We start from the raw sequence: 20,056 nt of genomic DNA on the forward strand, positions 1-20,056 counted from the left end.
GCCAGAATTAACGTGAGGTTGCATGGTAGAGCACACCCCAGCCAAAGTGATGAAAGGGCCAGATGGAGAAGGGCAGGAGTGTCTCTGAGGAAGCCAGAGGTTAGCCGCTGGCTGGGGAGGACCACAAGGTGGAGGAGTGAAGAGCTGGCAGTGATGTCTGTGTCCCATTGTGTACAGGGAAGGCTCTGCTGGGGGAGGGGGAATGGCGTGGCTTCATGGTACCCTACGAAGCTGGGTCTCTCTCTTTCCGGCTGCTTACTGGGTAAGTTCGGGCCTATCCGCTCACCTTTGGGTTTCCTTTTCCATGTTAGTAAATATTGGAATATTCACCCCCCTATATCCCACTTCTTAATCTTGCTTCGTGAAGATCAAATGAGGATTTAAAGTTCCTGCACCATGCCTGGCACAAAGTAGGTATTCAGTACGTCTAGATTGTTTTCTTTTCCAGATAGATTTATCAGACTGGCTGCACTGGGTCATCATGGAGATGTGTACATCTGTGTTTGTGTCCGTGTTGGTATGTTTCTACGTGTGTGTGTCTGCATATGTGTTCGCGTTCATCCATGTGTGTGGTGGAGTGGGTAGGTGTGTAAGTGAGTCTGTGTGTCTTTGTGAACGGCTGGGTGTCTGTGTGTCAGTGTTTCATGACAGCATGACTGTGTTTCTGTGAGTGTGTTTTAATATGTGCGTCAGTGTGGTGACAACAGTTGTATGTGTGTATGTGTGTGTACACGTGTATGTAGTGCAGTGCTGGTGTGACTGGAAGAGTCCGTGGGGTTGGGAAGGTTCACAGTGCCGTGGACGTGGGTCCTCTCTAAGGTGCTCCCAGCCAAAGCATTCACCTGGTTCCTGACCCCAGGTCCTAACTACCCTGGGTTCGCTTTCCTCTACCTCCCTCTAGAGGCCACTGGGCGCCTTAGCCCTGACCCGGCCCTGGGTCATTTGCATAACGGTTGCATATTGCATGCATATCATTTGCATTGTCTACATAGACTCTGCTTTCAGTTATGCAGTTTTCAAGGTAAAATGGAGTTGCTCTTCTTCAAGGTCATTATATTAAGAATTGCTGCTAGAGTCGGCTCTGAACCGCGAGCCGCCGTGAGCTCTCGGATTCTAGCCGGCGCCAGCGAGCCCAGGGGCATCGCCCGCAGCGGCCAAGCTCATGGCCGCATGAGCAGGACGCCGCCTCCGCCTCAGCCGCCTCCGCCGCCGCCGCCGCCGCCGCCCGCCGCCCGCCGGCGGCTCCTCCTCCTCCTCCTCCTCCTCCTCCTCCTCAGCCGGGGGCGGCCCGGGCCCAGCAGCCATGGCCGAAGACTACTGGGACGGGCGCCTGCGGCGAACAGGAGGAGAAGGAGGTCGCGCGGCCTCAGCCCGGACCGCCGCCCCAGGAGCCACCGCGCCGGTCCCGCGGCGTTGACATTGCTCGCGCGCCCCCGCTGTTGGCCATGGATCGGATGAAGAAAATTAAACGGCAGCCGTCAATGGCCCTCCGAGGGGACCGAGGTGTAGATAAGACCAATGGTGCCCCTGAACAGATAGGCCTGGATGAGAGTGGCAGTGGCGGCGGCAGTGACCTTGGAGAGGGCTCCACATGTGCTGCCCCTGGTGAACCTCGCTCTGGACGGGGCCCACTCAGCTCTGCACCAGAGATTGTACACGAGGACTTGAAGATGGGGTCTGACGGGGAAAGTAACCAGGCTTCAGTCACGTCCTCGGATGAGGTGCAGTCACCAGTGAGGGTGCGCGTGTGCAACCATCCTCCACGCAAGATCTCCACTGAGGACATCAACAAGCGCCTATCACTACCAGCCGACATCCGGCTGCCCGAGGGCTACCTTGAGAAGCTGACCCTCAATAGCCCCATCTTCGACAAGCCCCTCCGCTGCCGCCTCCGCCGTGTCAGCCTGTCTGAGATTGGCTTTGGGAAACTGGAGACCTACATCAAGCTGGATAAGCTGGGAGAGGGTACCTATGCCACCGTCTACAAAGGCAAAAGCAAGCTCACAGACAACCTCGTGGCACTCAAGGAGATCAGACTGAAACACGAAGAGGGGGCACCCTGCACCGCCATCTGGGAAGTGTCCCTGCTCAAGGGCCTCAAACACGCCAACAGCGTCACGCTACATGACATTATTCACACGGAGAAGTCCCTCACTCTTGTCTTTGAGTACCTGGACAAGGACCTGAAGCAGTACCTGGATGACTGTGGGAACGTCATCAACATGCACAATGTGAAACTGTTCCTGTTCCAGCTGCTCCGTGGCCTGGCCTACTGCCACCGGCAGAAGGTGCTACACCGAGACCTCAAGCCCCAGAACCTGCTCATCAGTGAGAGGAGAGCTCAAGCTGGCCGACTTTGGCCTGGCCCGGGCCAAGTCAATTCCAATGAAGACCTACTCCAATAAGGTGGTAACACTGTGGTACCGGCCCCCCGACCTCCTGCTCGGGTCCACAGACTACTCCACTCAGATTGACATGTGGTGTGTGGGCTGCATCTTCTATGAGATGGCCACAGGCCAGCTCCTCTTCCTGGGCTTCACGGTGGAGGAACAGCTGCACTTCATCTTCTGCATCTTGGGAACCCCAACTGAGGAGACATGGCTGGGCATCCTGTTCAATGAAGAGTTCAAGACATACAACTACCCCAAGTACCGAGCCGAGGCCCTTTTGAGCCATGCACCCCGACTTGACAGTGATGGGGCTGACCTCCTCACCAAGCTGCTGCAGTTTGAAGGTCACAATCGGATCTCCGCAGAAGATGCCATGAAACATCCATTCTTCCTCAGTCTGGGGGAACGGATCCACAAACTTCCTGACACTACTTCCATATTTGCACTAAAGGAGATCCAGCTACAAAAAGAGGCCAGCATTCAGTCTTCGTCAATGCCTGACTCAGGCAGGCCAGCTTTCCGAGTGGTGGACACCGAGTTCTAAGCCACAGACCGAGGTCCCAGCAGGCAGCAGCTGGAGGGATGCCATACCCCTCACAGGGCAGCCCCCAACTGCATCATCCTCCCTGCTTGCTGCCTGCCTACCTGCCTGACTCATGCTCGCCTGCCCACATGTCCCCTGCTGCCTGTCCGAACACCCGACCATTGGCCTGTCGGCCCACCCATTAGCCTGTCTGCTGGGTGCTAACAAAGTTCTCATCATTCCTTCGCCTGATCTGTCTGTCTGTGTGTCTCTCTCTCTTTCTGTCTCGGTAGTTGCTGGCGGACAGCATGGCCGTGCCAGCCTCCCACACTGAGGCCAGGCCTATACCCCTCCCCATCATGCCCTGCCCCCGCAGGACCACTGCCCCATGGCAAGCCAGGGGTCTGGAGCTAGCCCAGGCTGGGGATCTCAACTCAGACAAGGCACAGTGATGCCTTGGATCTGAGGCTCCCCTGTCTGCTTTCCTGCCTGCCCCACCTGCCTCATGTTGTGTGGGCCTTTTTGTTTGTTTCATTCATTGTTGTTTTTTAATTATTTTAAATGAGGTTTTCATTTTTTAAATGCAGTATCTCTGTATACAGGCTGGCTGGGCCCTACCCACTGTGTGGCCCTCCCACAGTATTTTGTGCAATGAAGCCCCGCTCCCAGCCTTTCCATGGCAGGGACACAACCCCTATTCAAAACCCTGACCATCACCAGACCCTGGCGTCAGCTAAGGGAAAGCATGCCTCGACCACTCGCCTTCCGACCCCCACCTGCCATCCCCAGCTGCAGGGGGACTTGGGGACTACTGGAGACTCTCTGGGAGATGGATGAGGTGCGGGGTCCCCACTCTTTCCCTCCTGCAGTCCCATAGCAGGGGCCTCCTTCTCAGGGTCTCCCTAGCCCAGCCCTCTTGCCCCCGTCCCACTCGGTGCTGTTGAGTAGGGGCCCTGCCAGGAACTGACCAACTCAGCGAGGAGCCATAGTGTGTCTATGTGCACAGGCAGGGACAGAGGGGCACATGGTGGGTGTGCCCAGGCGTTACCCCCTAACCCCTGGGGAAGATGAGGCAGGGCAGGGACAGTCTCTGGGGTCAGTCTCCAGATGGGTGGTTACCTCCCCTTCACTCTAAACCCTGGGGCCCTCAAATGGGGTGGGAGGGCAGGGGCCTTCCCAGGGGGGTTTGGGAGGGGTGGGTTCCTGAATGCACCATAATCGCTGTATGAAATATTAAAAAGTCTAAAGTGAAAAAAAAAAAAAAAGAATGAAAGCCCAAGAAACCTCTGCTTTTCCCTCCGTTGAGCAGAGGGATTGGTTGGTGGGTAGAGGCCCTGGGACCCTGGGAGGAGCAGCTGGGGGGAGGAGACTTTCTTATTCCACTGGCAGTTGCTTTTGGCCAGAGCCACCTATGTCATATGGGAGCCAGAGACAAATACACTCCAGCATATGCCCTGTTGCCTGCTTCTCAAGCCACCACCGACTTCCCCCTGTGAGGGGGTTCACTTTGGATGTTTCAGCACCTCTCTACCCATCTCTGGCTGGGGAGGGAACTTGAGGCCAGGGCTGGCCTTACGGGAAACAAAGGAGCAAAGGATGTTTTTTCTTTTCAAATACCTAATACATTACGTATATATATGTATATATGTATATTCATTAATTTTCTTCCAGTTTTATTGAGATATAATTGACATACAGCACTGTATAAATTAAAGGTGTACGGTATAATGATATGACTTACATACATCACGAAGTGATTATCACAATAAGTTTAGTGAACATCCATCATCTCATGTAGACACAAAATTAAAGAAATAGAAAAAAATTTTTTTTCTTGTGATGAGAACTCCTAGGATTTATTCTCCTAACAACTTTCATGTGTAACTACAGCAGTGTTAATTATATTTATCATGTTGTACATACATCCCTACCTAGTACAGAAGTAATGATATTTCTAATGCCACAGAAAATACCAACCCAAAAGGCTTCCTTAGGAGGGCTGTACCCCCAAAGTATCTTCCTTATGGGCCATCACTGTGCTCAGCATTCCCTCTTTAGATATGGGTTGAGTCCTTTCTGTGTGGTTTCTGGCATGTTACCTAACTTGCACCCATTTTCTCATCTGTGAAAGGGGCAATAATAATTGTACTTAATACTAATAACAGTACATAGGGTTTTTGTGACGATTAAATGAACAGTGCAGGTAAAGGGCTTAGCTTAGTTCCTGGAACACAATAAAGACTCAGTAAATGTTAGCATCAGCAGTTCTCATGGGCTCCCTCTGAAAACAGAGGTTCCGTAGTATGTCTTTTACACTCTCGTATAAATTGTTTATCAGATGCTCCTCAGACTAGCAACAGGCTTGAATCCCTTCAGTGTCTTTCAGGAAGTCAAGTCCCCAGGGAACCTGGGCTGCTTTTGCCTTCCCATGGGTGGAAGCATTTCCAGGGGCAGCATGGGAAGCAGGAGATTCTTTGTCTGTGTCTCCATGGATTTTTGGATCACTTTCCCCCATCGAAGGGTCAGCAGTATCTTATTTCCTTCTCAAAGTCAATAATTCATCTTCTCTTTTGGTCTTTACTCTGAGTAAAGCCCTACTGGCACCAAGGGCCATCCATGACTGAGTATATTTTAGGTTCCCAGAAAACAGAGCTGGAGGCAAAACTTAGTGCTAATGCTATCCTGGGGGTAGGGGTGCAGTCCCAGGGCAAGGAGAGTGAGAAGAGAAGGGAAGGTAGGCAACAAAGGAGGAATAGCAAATGCCGACCAGCCACAGCTTTGTAAGGAAGTGAGGAAAGAAAGCCAGTCAGTTACTTACTCATGAGGGATGTCTGTGGTTAAGCCGAGTGGAACCAGTGTGACTCAGAACAGTTTGCCCAGGGTAGAAGAAGGCAGAGAGTCTATCAGCCAGCATCTTGGTCTCTCATTGGTTCCAGTTTTCCCCATGAGGAAACTCCCTTGCATTCCTGGGTCATGTCACCTGGCCCTTCTGGGCAGCCACTGGGGAAGCCAAATCCCATGCCCTGTGGTATGGCGCCTCAGCTGAGTCCAGAAGTGAGAACCGCCAGCACCTCCTTATGTCCAGTGGATTGAACCTGGGCACTGGAGCTGCCATGGCTCCTGTGTTGGATGCAGGGGAGGCTGTGCCAGAGTCTCATCCCAGGGGAGGCTGAGACAGTGGTGGTGTTAGGTGAGATGCAATGGTAGCAGCCTGGCTCTCCATTGAGAAAGTAACTGATGGATGGTATGGGAGGAAGCTGCGGCAGAGCAAGTCCAGGAAGGCACCTAAGTAGGGTCTGATTCAGCCACCATTAGTCAATTGATTAATACCCAGTTGGGACCAGGTGCTGCAGTCTGGACCTTACCCTGCAGGCAGTGGAGAGCCATCGGCATTCTTGAGCAGACGAGAGACCCATTCAGCACTCAGCAATGACAGAGTATGTTAGTCTGCTCAGACTGCTATAACACAGTACCATAGACGGGGTGGCTTAAACAACAGAAATTCATATTCTTGCAGCTCTGGAGCCTGGAAGTCCAGGGTCAAGATTCCCGCCAATTTGGGTTCTGCTGAGAGCTCTCCTGCTGGCTTGCAGACAGCTGCCTTCTTGCTGTGTGCCCACATGGCTTTTCCTGGGTATGTGCTCACTCACAGAGGGTGGCAGGGGGAGAGAGAGAGAGAGGGAGAGAGAGTGCTTTCTGGTGACTCTTCTTGTAAGAATGCTAATCGTATTGGATCAGGGTCCCACCCTTATGACCTCACCTGACCTTAATGACTTCCTTACACCAAATACAACCACCCTGGCGTTACGGCTGCAACATGAGAATCTTGGGGGTGGGGGCACAAACATTCAGTCCATGACACAAGGGTTATTTGGAGAGGGTCTGTTTTCAAGTCTGCTTGTCTTTGCCCACAAAAAGTCAGGCGGGGGCTGCTATCAGAAGCCCTGGTATTCCCAACTCAGTTCAGGGGAACAGAAAAGACTCAGAGATCACCGTTGCCTAGGGAGTTTCATTCAGCAGTGGGAGAAGGTCCTTCCTGGGTCAGGGACCAGGGTTCCTGGGTTTGAACCTAAGCTCTGCCATTTAAAAGCTGGGTGACCTTGGGCAGGTGACTCAGCCTTTACTTATTCAACACACTTTGATGGAGCATTTGTTATGTGCTGGACCCTGTTCTAGCTGTTAGGGATACAGAAGTGAATGACACAAGATGAACAGATTGAAATCCCTGCCCTTGTGGAACTTACATTCTAGTGGAGGCAGCCAGCCTATGAACAAAATAAGTAGGTGACAGAGCATATCTGAAGGTGACAAGGGAGTGATGGAGTGGGGATGGGAATACAGTTTTAAACAGTGGTGAGGGAAGGTCTCAATAAAAAGGTGATGTTTGGGACTTCCCTCATGGCGCAGTAGTTAAGAATCCGCCTGCCAAGGCAGGGGACACGGGTTTGAGCCTTGGTCCAGGAAGATCCCACATGCGGTGGAGCAACTAAGCCCATGTGCCACAGCTACTGAGCCCACGTGCCACAAACTACTGAAGGCCATGCCCCTAGAGCCCGTGCTCTGCAACAAGAGAAGCCACCGCAATGAGAAGCCCGCACACCACAATGAAGAGTAGCCCCCGCTCGCCACAACTAGACAAAGCCCACGCGCAGCAACGAAGTCCCAACGCAGCCAAGAAATTAAAAAAAAAAAAAGTGATGTTTAAGTAAAAGCACAAAGGAAGTCAGGGAGGGGACAATGCTGATCACTAGGGGAGATCTTTCTGTGCTTCAGTTTCCTCACCTGTACAGAGGGGTTATGACAGCACCTGCTGCACAGAGCTGCTTTGAGGGTTGAGTTAATCCATGCAGTGGGCTGAGACCTGGCCTGGCACACAGCGAACACTCATTAATGTTGCCTGTTATTATTGTCACTGCTGCTCAGGTAGGATCCTGTCCCTGCCACCTCTGGGCAGCACTCCTGGGCTCCAGATTACAGGGGTTTCAGTGGCCTGCATCTCTCCAGGAGTGGGAGCAGCTCTCCTCCATCCCTCCTCATTAAAAGGGGACACACACCCTTGCAGTTGGAGAAGTGACACATGCATTTTCTTTTTCCTCAAGCATCTAACTCCCAGAGGGAGTCGCAGAAGAGCCTTTAGCAAAATCCAGGTTTAGGAAGCAGCTTCCAGCCTTTCTCTGGAGCATCTGCAGACTGAGTTGAGCAGGTGTTTATGGCCCAGCTCAGAGCTGGGTTGGGAGTCGGAGTCACCCACCATGAGAACCAGACCCCCAGCAGCGGGGTCGTGGGGCCCTGTCCTGCTTTCCCCCAGAAGTGACTGGGTGGCTGCCCACTTCTCATCAACAGGCACCGGGAATTCCGTCAGCGATTGGGACGCCATTATTTACTATCGCAGAGCTTTTTGTGGCTGTAATTTACCACCACTGTGAAACCGGGGACCTGAATCCCAGTAGCCCTCAGTATAAATACTGCATCTAATCAATCCTCTATTACTAGGCAAATGCATCCTATAGGCTACTGATGTCTTTTCCTTTCAAACACCTAATACATAATTAATGATACTTCTAATGCCACAGAGGACACCAACCCAAAAAGCTTCCTGCTATAATTTATACCCACCCAGGCAAAAAGATTGGTTTATTGGTTCACTTATCATGCAGGAGTGTGCCTCCCCCTCCTTCCCCAGGAAGGGGCCGTAGAGTGGATGAAGGCAGGAAGCTAACCCTCCAGACAGCATTGAGCTAAGCAGGAGGATGGCTACGTGTGGGAGGGTACCACGTGCCAGCTTCCTCATGGATTGTCTCATTCAGTTCTCGTGAACCGACCTGTGAGGGAGGTCCTCCTGTTATCCCACTCTCCAGATGAGGAAGCCGAGGCCAGAGAGGTAATGCGACCCAGGGTCACACTTGGGCCTCTCTGCAGGTCGGTGGACTGCACGGGAGAGCTTGGAGGTCCAGGCTTGGACTGTGAGCTGTGTGACCTGGGCAAGCGGCTTAACTTCTCTGAGTCTTAGTTTCTTAGCCTGTAAAATGGCAGCCACAGTTGCTCCTTTGAAGGATTATTCTAGAATTAGAGATAACGGCATGTGTTAGGCACTGGAAACATGCTTACTGTTTTCCTTTTTTGGAAGTGAATGGTGAGAACATCATTTTTGAGCGTATCGTTTTGCCAGCAAGGTGGTCTTTGTTGGCGGAGAGAGTATTTTGGAAAGAGACAGGTGTTGAACACCCTGTCGTCAGGAAACACACCTTCCCTGGGCAGACTTGGCTCCATGAGAAGCTCCCATCACAGGGTCCACCCGGGAAGTTTCCTTCACCAGGCTTTGAGTGGCATCAGCCTTAGGAATGAAGGAAACATGGTTCCTGTCCTTGAGGCGCCGCATCTGGTGGAAATGAACAGACTCAATACTCAGTGTGATGAGGCATAACCAGGGTCAGCACACAGGCGCAGGACCCTGACAGCTGGGGGCCCTGGGGTGGTGGTGTCACTGCACAAAGGAAGGAGGTGCCAGGTGGTGGGTGGGGTGTGGCCTATGCCTAGCACAGGGAGGGGCCTGAGAATAAGGACTGAGGTGAATTTTGAGTGTGAGATAGTTGGGAACAAGGGTCCAGTCTTTCCCAGGGGCGTTGGGGTGGGCTGCCCATCTTGGCTCCACCCCTCTGTCCTTCCACTCTCTCAGGGAGGAGATGGAGCTGAATGGGCAGAGCCTCCTCCCCAGCCTAGGGAGGGAAGGGGAGCTGGAGGCTGAGCAGAGGCAGGAGGGGCCGGGGTGCTTGGGGGTGATGGGGAGGCTGCCTGCAAACAGCCACTGGGACCAGGTGGGCGCAGAGGCTCACAGGGGACCCCTCACAGGCTAAAGAACTGGGATTCAAATTGCTTTCCTTCTCTCCAGGGCAGCCCTTCCCAGGCCCTCACTCCGCTCACCACCGGAGCCCCCAGGCTACCCTGTCACTCTTCCTTGTCCTGTCCAGACCATAGCAGTCGTGGCTTATGCCTCCAGAACAAAGAGCTGCTCCTCGTTCAGGAGCCCTCTGCTTTGCCTTGACCCTTCTCCATCTTTTGCTGGTGGTGGCCTCCCTTCTTGCTTCTTGTCCCCCACAGTCCACACTCCCCGTGGCAGGCAGAGGGGATTGTTCGCAAACCGGATCATGTCCCTGTCTTGTCGGAAACCTTTTAATGGTTCCCCATTGCCCTTGGGATAAAGTCAAAACTCATTAGCACAGCAGTCAAGGCCCAGCTGCCTTTCTCTATCCTCTCTCCATTATCCATCCGCGCTTTACGCTTTGGTAATGGTGACCTGCTTCCAGTCCCCCTCCCTGAGAACACAGAGTGCTACATCACCTCCAAGCCTTTGCTCAGGCTGTTTTCTGACTGCAGTACCTTTCCCTATTTCCTTAGTCTGGCTGCCTCTTACTCATCTTTCAAAATTCAGCCCAGACACCTCCTCCTCCAGGAAGTCTTCCCTGAACTCCCCTCCCTCCATTGGGCTAAGTGGCCTGTATTCCTGCTCCCCTGGCACTCTGCTTATTACAGTCTTACAACTTCAAAACCGCCATGACAGCCTCAGGAGCAGGGACCTGGTCAAAAAGGGACTCAGTACCTAGTGCCATCCCTGGCACATAGGTGGGCTAAAGATACGTTGTTATACTGAACTAGGATAGTCCTCATCCTTGATATGAGACCCTGATGCCTGCTTGTAACTCTCACTGACTTTTGGGGCAGAGGTGGGATCTGGCAGCCAATTTTCGGGTGGACTGTGAGATGTGGGAGCCTTGGCAGCTTTGAGACCCATGCAGGGTTTTGTTAGGAGGATCCAGGCTTTGCTGGATTTTAGAGACTGTCAGTGTTCTGAGTACCTGGAGGGTCATGGGGAGTGGTGGGGTGAAGTGCTATTTAGTTGCCCTCAGAGGTTAGAGAAATGAGGAGGATGATTTGGGCAACTGAGACACCTGGGTTGGTGAAGTCATTTAATACAAAGTTTCTGTTTTCCCTCCTGGTCATGTCTCTGGATTTGTGACATATTTCAGCATTTGAATTGTTTTAATCAGCTCCCTACTTTTGGTCCCCAACTTGATCTCCCCTCCCCATCATGTTCAGCAGAAGGGATATAAGAAGAGGAAATCTTCAAAAACTTGGAGACTCTGAAATGGGTTTTCAGGGAGACAGTGGCACCCCCTTTCCTGCTTTGTGCAGAGTAGGAGCTCAGAGGTGTCTGTGGGGGAGGACAAGGCAATGACATCGCCGGATCCTGAGTCCCGAAGGTGGGAAGGGCAGAGAGGGCCTGGTTCTGGGCCAGGAACTGCTCTGGGGCTCCCCGGTGGAGGCTCTGTGCCCTTCTGGGTAATTTCCACCTTTAATTTCTCAGCATTTTATGAACACGGAGTAAATCAGGATCCCACCCCGACTGCCTCATGTAAAGAATTAATAAACTGGAGATTTATGGGGCAATGGCAGAGGAAGGCAGTGGAAAGGGAGAATGAAACGAGACTTGGTTCCCAAGGGGCAGGGGCTGGCTCCAGGGTCTCTCTCCACTGTGGAGTGTCTGCTGAGGGCACCTGCTGGGATCCTTGTCCTTCAGGGCTTGGTGGCCAGGCTGGGCTCTGGCCTGTGTTTTCTACTTAGGGTTGACAGGCCCACAGTCGAGGAGACGGAACCATCCCTGGCTCTGTGTAGCTTGACAGCCTGGTATCTAATCTTTAGAGGGGCATATAGATACAGGCTCTGGGCTTGGACTCAAACAATCTAGAGTCTAGAGGGGGAGAGATGCAAGTTCACATTCTCTCTGTGAAGTTGCAGGTAACAGAAAAGCAGGACATTGGGGCTTACACAGCAAGAACCCAGGTCCTTCCCACCTCTCTGGCTGCTCTCCTCAGCATGTTGGCTCATCCTCGTGCTGGTGCCTCATGGTGGTGAGATGGCTGCTGTAGTTCCAGTCATCACATTCATAAATGACAATGTTCAGTGGAAGAAGGGGTTGCCCATCCTTGTTGGGCGTTTCCTTTTATAAGCGAGGAAACTTTCCCCAGAAGCCCTCCAGCAGGCCAGAATTGGGTTAAGTGCTCTTTCCTAAATCAATCACCAGCAAAAGGAAAGGAATTACTGTGATTGGCTTAGAGTAATGAAGTTCCACTTGGGTTATGCTTCCCTGAGTCATGGTGGAGAGGAGGGGGCACCTGGACAAAAGTCAGGCACTCTGGGAATGAGGAAGTTGGCATGGCTGCTGGGTAGGCACTTACTGCGGTGACTTTGGGTAATTTGTTTTAGCTTGCTAAGCCTTAGTAAAGTGATAATAATAATAATAGTACTTGTTTTATAGTGTTGTGAGGATTAAATGTGATAATGCACGCTGAGTGCATAGCAGGGTGCCTGGCATGCAGTGTGTGTTAAGTTAGGTGTTAGTAATAGTAGCAGTTGAGTGAAGTCTAGGCCACTGATTCCCCTGTTTGGGTGTCAGCGCTGTGTCAGATGAAGGTGGTGTTATCTCCTCCAGAGTCACACCTGCCTTTGTGAACACTACTGCTGCTTTATTATGGTCGTAACCTCATGGCACCCTTGATGGCAGCATGGACTAGGTTCCTCCACTCACCTGTGTCTTTGGTGAAGTTAGTTAACCTTTCGGAGCCTCAGTTTCCTCATCTGTAAAATGGTGATACTATTACCTCATAACGTAGTCAGGTGGGTTAAGTAAATGAGGCGGGAAGTACGGCAACTAGCGGGCATAAGCCCTACACACTGCAGGCCTCAGTGAAACTCCATGGTCTTCCTCTCCCTCCTGAGTGCTCATTTCAGAGGCGGGAGGTCTAAGGATCAGGGTTCCTTCCCTTGGGGGTGATAAGGTGAAGCAGGCTGTATTAGTTAGCGTCCAGGTCCCCAAGGGATTGGGGTGCCAGGCAGGAAACAAGGCCAAAGCCCAGGATTTCAGAGGGGCCCAAAGGCCAGGGGCAAAGGGAAGGCCAGAGCTCAGATGGTGTGAGGCTGCCCAGAGCTCCCTGGGGACTTTAGATGCTGTGTCTCTGACCGCACGGCTAATTCTAGCTCCCACCGTCTGCCTTGACCAGGGCTGGTCCAGCTGCATGTAAAGGGCTCCTGATCACGGGTGACCAAGACTGGGGTGGGGAAGGGGACAAAGGTAAATGAATAAGCCAATGGGCTGGGAAATGGCTGGGGTTGCTGGAGATGGTCTCTACAGCCTACCGGTCTTGGTGCATTCAGGCTGGCTGCCCCTGGGCCATCCTTGACTCTTAAGACCTGCCACTGGGGTGAGTTCAGCTCTGCAGGCTCCTGACTAGAGACTGTCAGCTGAGACAGCTTAGCAGAGTGGTTCTGAGCAGGGCCTCCAGATGCCCCCTGCCTGGATTCAAAGCTCAGCTCTGTCACTCACCAGCTGGGTCATGTGGGCCAGATCCCCTCACCTCTGTGTGCCTCAGTTTGCCCAGCTGTAAAATGGGATGTAAAACAGAACCTACTCCTAGGGTTATTATGGGAATTGTATGTGGGTAAACACCCAGCACGGGGCCTGGCACACGATAAGTGCTCAATGACGACTAATTGTTATTTTTTGAGGATGATAAACAATTGCGTTCCAGCTTTCACAAAGCAGATCATACTTACTCTTACTTGCTCTTCCATGGCCCAAGGCCTTGCTACTGAGGAGGAGAAGGGTGGAGAGGAAGATGGAAAAACCCTGCTTCATTAGTGATTAAGTATCAGTACAGCTGCCCACAGGGTCCGTGAAACTGCCAGAGAAGCTGGTGTGAGCACAAAAGTGTCCAGGGCTGGAGGATTAGCAAGGAAGGGATGGGTGGCAGCTTGAATCAGCAGCTCAATTCCTGGCACAGGAGAGGGTTGGAGCATCTGTTCCTGTAGAGTGCTCAGGGGCAGCCCATGCAGCAAAAACAACCCCCATCCCTCCTCCAAAGGGAAGCCTTGCAGGGCCCTGACATTATTTGGGAGCCTGGAGGGCCAGGCCCAGTTTGGGCCTCATGTACCTTCTTGGCATTGCTGACAACTCCTGTTCTGACCCAGCCATTATCTAGAGGCCTTACCACGCACCGTAATAGTCCCCCACTCCCACGGCGGATTATGTTTGTCCACCTTCTGTCACCCAGGACTTTGCACACACCTAGCAGGGCTCATCTGTAGTATACCTCTTCATACGGCTTTCACTTGGCCTGGCTTCTGATGTCTGAAAAGCCCTGCTCTGGGGACTGGCAGGCATCTGGGTACATAATAGGGCTCTTGTGTGCCTGTGGGTCTGATGTAGCTTGGTGTTCCCCAACTGTGTTCTAGGGAACACTAGCTCTACAGAGTGTTCTGTAAAGGCTCTGACAAGTCCTGCAGGAAAAGGACTTGATTGCCTTGTTTGGCCCTTTGTTAAACGTATTTAATCATGGGATCTTAGTTTCTGTAGAACCCCCTTTATTTATTTATTCTTTGGCTGTGCCATGCGGCATGCAGGATCTTAGTTCCCCGACCAGGGATTGAACTTGTGCCCCTTGCATTGAGAGCATGGAGTCTTAACCACTGGACCAGCAGGGAAGTCCCTGTAGAACCCTTTTAACATTCCAAGGAAATGATGTTGGTCGGACCCATTGTGCCCCTTGCATTGAGAGCATGAAGTCTTAACCACTGGACCAGCAGGGAAGTCCCTGTAGAACCCTTTTAACATTCCAAGGAAATGATGTTGGTCGGACCCACTCTGGGCAACAGTGATGTAGAAAAGAGAGAATGTGACAAGGAGCGGGGACGCCACCTCTCTGTTCTCAGATATGCGGGTCCATACAAGCTGAGTGATTCGGCAAGCCAACCCCCCTCTCTGAGCTTCAGTTTCTTCAGCTTTAAAATAAGAGTGGTGATGATCAAGCCTCTTACTTGACTTACATAGTACAGTGTTTTTTTTTTTTTTTTTTTAACTCTTTACAGTAGAAAATTTCAAATAGATCCCCAAGGAGAGAGAACAGTATAGTGCATCTCCATGTCCACATCACCCTGCTTCAGCAGTAATTTGCATTTCGCCTATCTTGTTTCATCTATGCCCCCCACTAACTTTTTATAAAGATGATTTTGAAGATGATATAAAATTTAAGTCTGTGAAAGTGCTTTGCCATCTTCAAAGTGCTATACAAAGGTAAGACATCTATCATTACTATTATTAGGTTTATTATTTCTTATTTCTAAAGTTCAAAGTGCTACATAAACATAAGGCATCTGTCATCATTATTATTATGCTTGTAATTTCTTATTTCTACCCAGTCATATCACCAAAAATGTCTAATCATGTGGATATTTATGGAACTCCATTTGTAAGGAGCTAGGGTGAGCCTAGATGGGGGGTAAAGCTTAAAATCCAACCCTGCTGCCTGGGGGGCTTACAATCTAGTAGACAGGTGAGACAGATGGAAGATCCAGAAAACAGCCTGGCAATACCTGGTGGTGCCTGGGCAGTGGCAGACGAGGGAATCGACAATTCTGGAGCAATTCAGGGAAGGAAAGGACAGAAGGCCAAGGGATGTCTAGCTAGAGCCTTTTCCTCACTAGAGAGGTTTTCCTGTCCCAGCGAGTTTGGGAGTTTGGCTGGGCCTGGAGGCAGCTGGAGGGATAAGATGTCCTTTCCGGGACACAGTCATCTAAGCACCCAGTGATTTGATGGTTCTGAAGGAGGACAGACTATAGGCCTTTGTAAGTGATGCTAATTTGCCTCTCTCCCAGGAGATAAAGATGCTATTGTCACCTTCCACCAGGATGGGGACTATGCACCCCTGCAACTTTCAGATAGAACTTGATGAATCCTCAAAACAGAGCTTGGTAGTAAACAAATGGATGAATGAACAAACCAACCCCAAGTAACCCAGACCTTTCTTGAGGCTAGCTCATTGTCCAGTGGGTCTCCCGCTTCTAATCACCTCAATCCAGTTCCCCATCTTGCCCGGCTCTCTGTTCCTGACCTGGGGCCATTGACCTCACTGCCGACCTTGCCCATCTCTCCCTGCGGTCTGGGCTTTGCCAAGGACCCTCTGCCTCGAGGACCCTTGCTGGCCCTCTTCCTTCCCTGAGGCAGAGACTCAGAGATTCAGAGTGTGCAGCCTTGGCAGGGCCACCAAAGCTATCATCGCTCTGAATCGTCTACATAGAAGATGGAATCTCAGTATCAGAGTGTAACTCATGGGGGAACAAACAACTCTCTGTTGGCTGCAGATGCATTTGGCTCGAGTTTTGCTTTTAAAACGTGTGAGCCAAGAGAGGATTTCACATAAAAATATGTATTTCCAATTTCCTTTGAATAATTAGAAGATCTGCAACTCCTGGCCCGCATTCCTGCCTGGCCAACAGTGGAGAAAGCTGAGTGGTGGCTTCCTGTCCAGCTGGGGTGCCTGCTGTCTGGGTCGCCGAGGTCCCCTGGGAGTCTTGGACTCACTGACATTTCTGGCTGGGTGCTGATGGGCATTCAGGGTGGAGACCCCACCATAGAGAGAGTTCCGTTGCATGTGAAGCCACAAGGCCAGATAACCCCAGAGCTGTTTCTGCCTGACTTGCTTATTTCTGGCCATGACGATCTTGCCATGATTTGACCAAGAACATCTCCCTGAGTGATGTACTGGGGTCCTGGCAGGAAACAGGTAGCACACTCAAGCTGGGTAATTTGATGAGAACTTAATAAAGGGGCTGTTTACGTAGGTGTGGGCGGAATTCAGGAAAACCAACAAAGCAATAAAGGACAGTGCAGCACCCTGAGGCTGGTAACCGTGAGAGCCTTTAGCACCCCCCAGGCCCACGGGGACTTGGAGAGGGTACTGTGTACAGAGGGCTGCCTGACAAGAGCATGGCTTTCTGGAAGGCGTGCAGCCAAATCACAGTGATCCTGCTCACGCTCCTCCTCCTCTCCAGTTTCCTGCTGGCTGTCCCATTGGGTGAACCCAACTGATCACTGGCGAACCCAGAGACCAAGGGAGCCTCTGATGCAATCCGTACCTGCCAGCCTCCTGGGGCCCAAAGTAGAGGGAGACGTGTGCAGAGAAGATCCACAGGAACTCATGGAAAATATCCAGCACAGGCAGTGTTATGCTAAGTTGACAAATCCGGGTCCCTCAGCTCGCTGTAGTAAGAGGTGGTTCAGTCTGTGTGGTCTAATTGTGGGGAGCAGTCCCCTCTGTGGGTGTAGGGGGGTGTTATTCCTGGGGTCTGAGGAGCTCCTTCCCTGCAGGCTCACCTGGCCTGGTTTCTGTCCTGTCCTCTCCAGTGTGTGTGTCTTTGTGCACAAGCGAGTGGGTGGGCACCCCCTCTACCAGCCACCCCCTTCTCTGGAGCTCCGTGGGTTTCCACAAGTGGCTCTAAAGGGAAGCCCAGAGGAGCAGGTCTGGTTGTCTGTGAGGGCTCCGTGGCTGGGGTGAGGGACAGCCCACTGGTAAGCCCTCGGGCAGGGCAGCATCTCTTACTGACTCTATTACCTGCATACCCTCTGTGTGCGGCATTTTCTGAGGAGCTTTCCTGCTGCGCTATAATTTAAAGAGCTCCCTCACCCCAGATTGCCTTCCACACTAGCCTGCCTTGGATTTTGAGATTCTGCCAGCTTCCCAGCCTCAGAGAGTGTTATAGCTTGATGATCTTCTTGTCCCCTCATTGGGCAGAGGGCAGACTGAGACCCAGAGAGGGGAAGTGACCCGTCCAAGGTCAGAGGGTGATGTAGGGCTAGAGCAGGAACAGGATTCTGGACTAGCTCCTGGCCTTGGGTTGCCTCCACACCAGTTACTCTGGTGGGTGTTTGGGGGGGAGTAGGGGCAGTCCCAGAGGCTGAGTGGTGGAGCCCAGGGGGTCTTAGTAGGGGGAATCTGAAGCATAAAGGGATCTGCTGCCTAGCTGGGCCAGGGGTTACCCTTCCCTGGGGGCCTCAGGCAGAATGGAGATGAAGAAATAGAAGCTAAGAGCCGTTTCAGAGCACGTCCCAGACAGCAGAGCCTGGACCTTATCCATGGAATGAACCAGGAGGAAAGACACACTCTGCTTTCTCCCTTCCCCTCTCCCCCTCTGCCCTCTCTTCCGGGAGATGTTGAGAAGCAGGGAAGAGCTCGAAATGTGAGGCCAGGTGGGGAGAAGCAGGCCCCCGGGGGGGGTGGGCACAGGAAAGAGGAAGGAGTCCCTGGAGGAGGAGGCCTGACTCCTGTTCTCCCACTTGCCGATGTGATCTCGGGCACAGATCATCTACAGTGCCGGGCTTTTGTTTTCACTCATACAAAATGAGGAAAACACTGCCCGATGGGATTGCTGTAGGATTTATTCTTATTAATAGCCAATATTAATAATAATGTCAAAAATAAAAACTATCATTTATTGAGACTTGTGGCAGGCACTGGGCACAGCAATTTCTGTGCATGATCTCATTTAAGCCTCACAGCAACTCCACGAGGAAACTGAGGCTCGAGATGATTCTTGGGTTAGCAGTAGACTAGGGGATTGAGGAGATAGTGTTGGAAGACGTTCTCCATAAATTGCAAACCCCGACATGTTTTCTGTGGACCTAAGAAAAGCTATCCTACCAACATCAATATTACTTCCCTCGGGCTGTGGACATCCTTGGAGACGGATGGACACTTCTTCCACAGTGGGGTTTTTTCAGAGGTCTTTATGAACCTGTGTGTTTTCCCTCCTCTTGCCACCTCCCTGGGAATCTTGCCCAGGTAACAATTTTCTGAAGGAGGAAAAGAGCCCGGCAAATGGGAAAAACAACCTTCTGACTTAACTGCCCCCTGCTACCTGTGGTCTCAGCAGAGCCTGGAGGCCTGGAGGGCTGAAGGGCTGCCTCTGGGTAAGTGTGTGAGTGTGTATGTGTGGGACAGCATTGAATGTGTGTGTGTGAACGCCTATGTGTGATTGTGGGCCCGCCTGAGTTGTAAGTATATGCATGTGTGTTTATGTGAGTCTGAGGAAGACTGAGCATAAATGTGTATGGGAGTGAACGTGTGGTATGAGCAGGTTTGCATGTGCATGAGGGTGTGTGTATGTCTGACTGTATGTGTATGCTGACGGTGTGTACTTCAATGTGTGTGACTGTATGTGCATGTGTGTTGCAAATGTATGTCTGTGTTGTATATAGGTTAGTGTATTGTGTGAATGTGTGCGCATGTATGTGTGTGTGTGTCTGTGACTGTGTATGTATGTGAGCTATTTATGGAGTGTGGGTGTTATAAATGTGTGGGACCACGTGTGAGTGTGTGCCTGCAGATTTATGCCTGGTGTGAGTGGGCGTGAACCAGATATGACTGGATGAGTCAAGCCCTTGGGGTCCCTGCCTCCAAAGGGCAGTCATTAGGGAAGTATTGTAATGACTCATACCTGGTGGAGGACCCTGGTGGGGTGCAGAGTGGCATCACCCGCTGGGCGCTGGTCCCCCACCTCCTCACTGGGGCTCCTAATGCCACGTTGCCCACCGCACAGCTCCCTCAGCCATCACCTTTCCTGGGAGAGCGCTGGCTTTTGGTGCCGTTCTTAAGTAACGTGGAGTGTGGATGGTGGGCAAGCATACTGAAGAGGCCTCTCTTTGGGGTAGGGCTGCTCGCTGCTTCTCCCCCATGATGGGAAATGGCTCCTGCAGGCTGGGCCTTGGCACTCCTACCCTAACTTGGTAGAGGTGCTGGGCTGTGACCAAGCATGAATCCACGCCAGGCCACTCACCTCAGCCGGGAGAGCAGATGGCAGGGCTGGGCTTCTCCGGCGGGCTGCTCTGCCATCCGGGGCCTCTCCCTGCCAGACACCTGCCTCCTTGTCTCAGCATCTCAAGGATGGCCAGAGAACGCTGCCATGTTCTTTTTTGCACTTATATCCTTTAGCACTTGAATGACCAAGACCCTTCCCCATGTGGGAAGAACTAGGGGGCTAGTTCTTGGGCTCGGGGAAGAACTGTACCCCTCCAGGAGAAATGGGTGCTTAGAGGTGAGATGAATATGAATTTTGTAAGACTTGCCCATCACTAAACCAAGTAGTGAGATTCGCTCCTCCATCTTGGGAAATATTCTAGCTAATCCTTGTATAGCACTTATATTATGACAGGTACTTTATATGTAGGAATTCATTTTATCTACACAATAGCCTTATGAAGTGGATAATGTTATTATCCCTTCATTTTATAGATGACAAAAACCAAGACTCAGAGGCG

At 51.8% G+C, this 20,056-nt stretch overlaps 2 protein-coding genes across 2 annotated transcripts in view; both read left to right on the forward strand.

The window, feature by feature from the left end:
* MEGF11 (multiple EGF like domains 11) overlaps window positions 1-20,056 on the forward strand; it is a 385,575-nt gene that overhangs the window by 12,277 nt on the left and 353,242 nt on the right. The gene's annotated exons all lie outside the window — the stretch shown is intronic.
* On the forward strand, window positions 1,302-3,435 carry LOC132487514 (cyclin-dependent kinase 16-like). The gene is given in 2 exon segments (XM_060095216.1): window positions 1,302-2,329; window positions 2,331-3,435. Coding segments are annotated over 2 exon segments (1,488 nt in total). The 5' UTR covers window positions 1,302-1,445; the 3' UTR covers window positions 2,935-3,435.

Source organism: Mesoplodon densirostris, chromosome 4, assembly GCF_025265405.1.
Source record: "Mesoplodon densirostris isolate mMesDen1 chromosome 4, mMesDen1 primary haplotype, whole genome shotgun sequence".
Taxonomy (NCBI): Eukaryota; Metazoa; Chordata; class Mammalia; order Artiodactyla; family Ziphiidae; genus Mesoplodon; species Mesoplodon densirostris.